This window comes from Megalobrama amblycephala, linkage group LG9, assembly GCF_018812025.1.
Source record: "Megalobrama amblycephala isolate DHTTF-2021 linkage group LG9, ASM1881202v1, whole genome shotgun sequence".
NCBI lineage: Eukaryota > Metazoa > Chordata > Actinopteri > Cypriniformes > Xenocyprididae > Megalobrama > Megalobrama amblycephala.
In genome coordinates, this window is record NC_063052.1 from 27306082 (window position 1) to 27309245 (window position 3164).

The following is a 3164-nucleotide window of genomic DNA, read 5'->3' on the forward strand; positions in this document are numbered from 1 at the left end:
TGAGAAACCAATACTGTCATTGTTATTGTTTTTCTTTCGCCCCGAAGGGAATTTTAATAACAATCACAGTCCTGGTACTTTGAAATCCTTTTCAAAACCCCTGTCTAGAACCATCCTTCTAAAATTAAATTTTACAAAACTCATTCTGCAAATAGTGTTAAAGACAAAACTTCATCTTATAGGGAAACTGGAAGCACCCCATTATTATTCTGCTCTTTGCTAAATGCTATTCTGTTGTTTCGTGCTTTTCTTTTCTTCTGCTCTTCTCTAGCTGTGCTATCTGTGTGTGCTTACTGATTCTTTTCACAGAGACTCCGAGTTAGAAGCACATCCACGAGAGGACCACAGTCGAGAACCAGCCTTACCTGCACATTTACACACTCATTACTCATTCCCATTAACTCACAGTTGACATTGCACACTTACACCTTTGATTTGCCCTGCTTGTTTGTTTTGTTTTGGTTGTGTTGTGTTTTGTTTTGTTCTTTCCTTCAAGGTCTGTGTCAGTTTCGGGTTTAGATCTCCCTCGCGGTGCCAAACATGTCTCGCACAACAGACCCTGCTGGACACTGGAAGGATCTGGAGACCTGGCTAAGTGTTGTAACAGACAGCCTCCTACCTAAGGCCGCTGAAACACTAAAGCATCAGACACAGGACCAGCTGGATGACAACATAGCAAGCCTCATGAAACAGGACCCAAGCCAGAGCTACAGTCACAAAGAACTAGCCAAGATCACCGGCTCCTTAAGCCACACACTCATCGCCACCCTCAGCGACAGGCAAGCCGCCCATCGCCAGCAGGAGCTGACACATGCACAACGGCGCATCGAACAGCTGGAGCTGGAGGCTCAGGAACGACAAGAAGGGCCTGATGAAGTGGAACAAGGCGCCAAAGAGGAGATCAACAGGCTAAAAGAGACCCTAGCAGCTACTACGCAAGAAATGGAACGAGGCAGAGCAGACTACGCTGACCTCTCCGACAAGCTACAGTACGCAGAACAGCTACTGGAAAAAGCAAAGACTGACTTCAGAGACAAGAACAGCCGAATTAAAGCTCTCGAAACTCACCTGAATGAGTCAAGAAATGAGGTCAGCCGCCTAACACATCAGCTTGACTACATCAAAGAAGAGTCCGACAGTATTAAAGAGGAACTCAAGCATGCATATGAATTGCGCTGTGAGCCGTCAAGAACACGTCGGACACCGACTTCACCTTTGCCAAGCAGGACCGGCTCCCCTGTTCCTGGACTGGCACATGATCAGAAGGGGGCAGTGCCAAAACAGTCACCTGTTCCCTCCGAAGTAATCCTACCTCCCCACTAAGCTAAAAGAACGCGCTCCAGCCAGCCACAGATCATCTCATGGCTTGGACCTCAGAGACCTTGACAAGCTTGCTAGAAACATTGGCAAATTCACTCCAAATGTGCCAGGTAGTCCAAATGTTCAGAGTTATCTGCAAGATATTGACTTCCATCTGGAAATGAGACCCAATGTCACTGACAAAGATAGACTTTATTTGCTCAGAGCCACATCCAGCTCTGAAGTGCGCAGCTTCCTGGACCGGCAGCCTGCCCACACAAAGACTGATTACCACCTGCTCCGAGAAGCTCTCATCAGAGAGTTTGCCGACCCCGAGTCAGAACGAGGACTAGTGGCTGCCCTGGAAACAAAACAAGGTCGTCACGAAACTCCTCAAGTCTTCTATAGCCGACTAAGGCTAGCATACTTCGGGTCTCGCAACGAACAGAGCATGGAGGAGGAATTGAACTTCAAAACTCTCTTCCTGAGAAACCTCCATCCTGGGGTGAGCCACCATCTTGGCGTCCTTGCCTGTCCACGCACAATGAGTGCTCAACAGTTAAGAGACTTGGCGCACAAAGCCTACTGCAAACAGAAGATGGCCTTAGAAAAGGGCACCAAAACCACCACAGTTCTTCACTTCAACACACAGAGTCAAGGGCTGGCCCTAGAGGGCACCCAGAGTCACGACCTTGCCAAGCCGACACCCAAAGAGTGGAATGCATCCTCGTCCAACAGAGAGTGGGACTCCCACACTGGAACTCGACCTAAACCGAGAGACAACCGCTGGGATGGACCACGTGGACGACAACGCTCACCTGGACGTCACTGGGAAAATTCATGGAACCAATCAAGACCTCATGAGAGTCATTGGGAGAAAACCTGGAATCACCCAAGCTCTTTTGGAAACACCAGAGGAAAAGGCTCATGGGAATCCAAGGGAAAACGACAAACACACCCTGGAGCAACCAGCCCAAGGAATCGACGAAAAAACTCACAAAGATTCCAAGCTGACAGAGCTCAAAATGAATCCATACCTGAACAAAAGATCTCACCTTGTTTCGACTCTCAAGAGCTGATGAAAATGATGATGAAAGAGTTCTTCCAACGAAAGGAGGACGACCGGAAGTGGGAAGAGAAAGCGAAACCAGATTCATCCTGACTAGCTGCTGGACGAGATGGCAGCGACCACCTGACTCAACACACCTCAGAGAACAGCACCTCATCTCTCTCTCAGAGAACCACAAGCACCATAACTTCAAACGGACAAGAAATCCCACCTGAACATCCTGCAAAACAGACAGAAACTGATCCAACACCTGATGGGTCAGATCACAGCAGTGTCCAACAAACACCTGCTGTTGAAATCACTCCAGTTCCTGAAAGTGCTGTCTTGGTCATCTGCCACTCCTCCGAAGAAAACGAAATAAATGCTGACAGCCTACCTCTCTCATCCCAAACTCCAGTCCCCCAACTCCTAGGTGATCTCGTTGAGAAAGGTATCGCAAGAAAGTTTTACCTCTCCATTATCATCGAACAACACATCAAGGTCGAAGCCCTCCTTGACACTGGAGCTGACATCACCCTAATGTCAACAGAACTCCTTGAAGAAGTCCAAAACAGAACAAAGAGGTCTAACGGAACCTTTAAACTTCAAAGGTGTGAGCTGAACCTCCAAGCATATTCCCACACAGGCCTACAACTAAAACATGTGGCACCGATTCACCTAACGGTGGGACCAATGAACCTTGTTCACCCAGTATACATCTCACCACTCAACACATATCCTCTCCTCATTGGGAAAGACCTGCTTAACCGCTTTGAACCCTTAATAGACTTCAAACACCTGAAGATGTGGACACAAG

The 3164-nt window shown here is 48.0% G+C and overlaps 1 protein-coding gene across 1 annotated transcript; it reads left to right on the forward strand.

Annotated features, from left to right (window-relative positions):
* Positions 1-379: 379 nt before the first annotated feature.
* Positions 380-1323, forward strand: LOC125276241 (putative leucine-rich repeat-containing protein DDB_G0290503). Its single transcript, XM_048203747.1, has one exon. The coding sequence runs from the start codon at positions 541-543 to the stop codon at positions 1321-1323; it is 783 nt and encodes a 260-aa protein (XP_048059704.1). The 5' UTR covers positions 380-540.
* The last annotated feature ends 1841 nt before the right edge of the window (positions 1324-3164 follow it).

What these genes read in the sequence shown, in the direction of transcription:
- LOC125276241 (XM_048203747.1), top strand. Translation starts at nt 541, where the DNA reads ATGTCTCGCACAACAGACCCTGCTGGACACTGGAAGGATCTGGAGACC.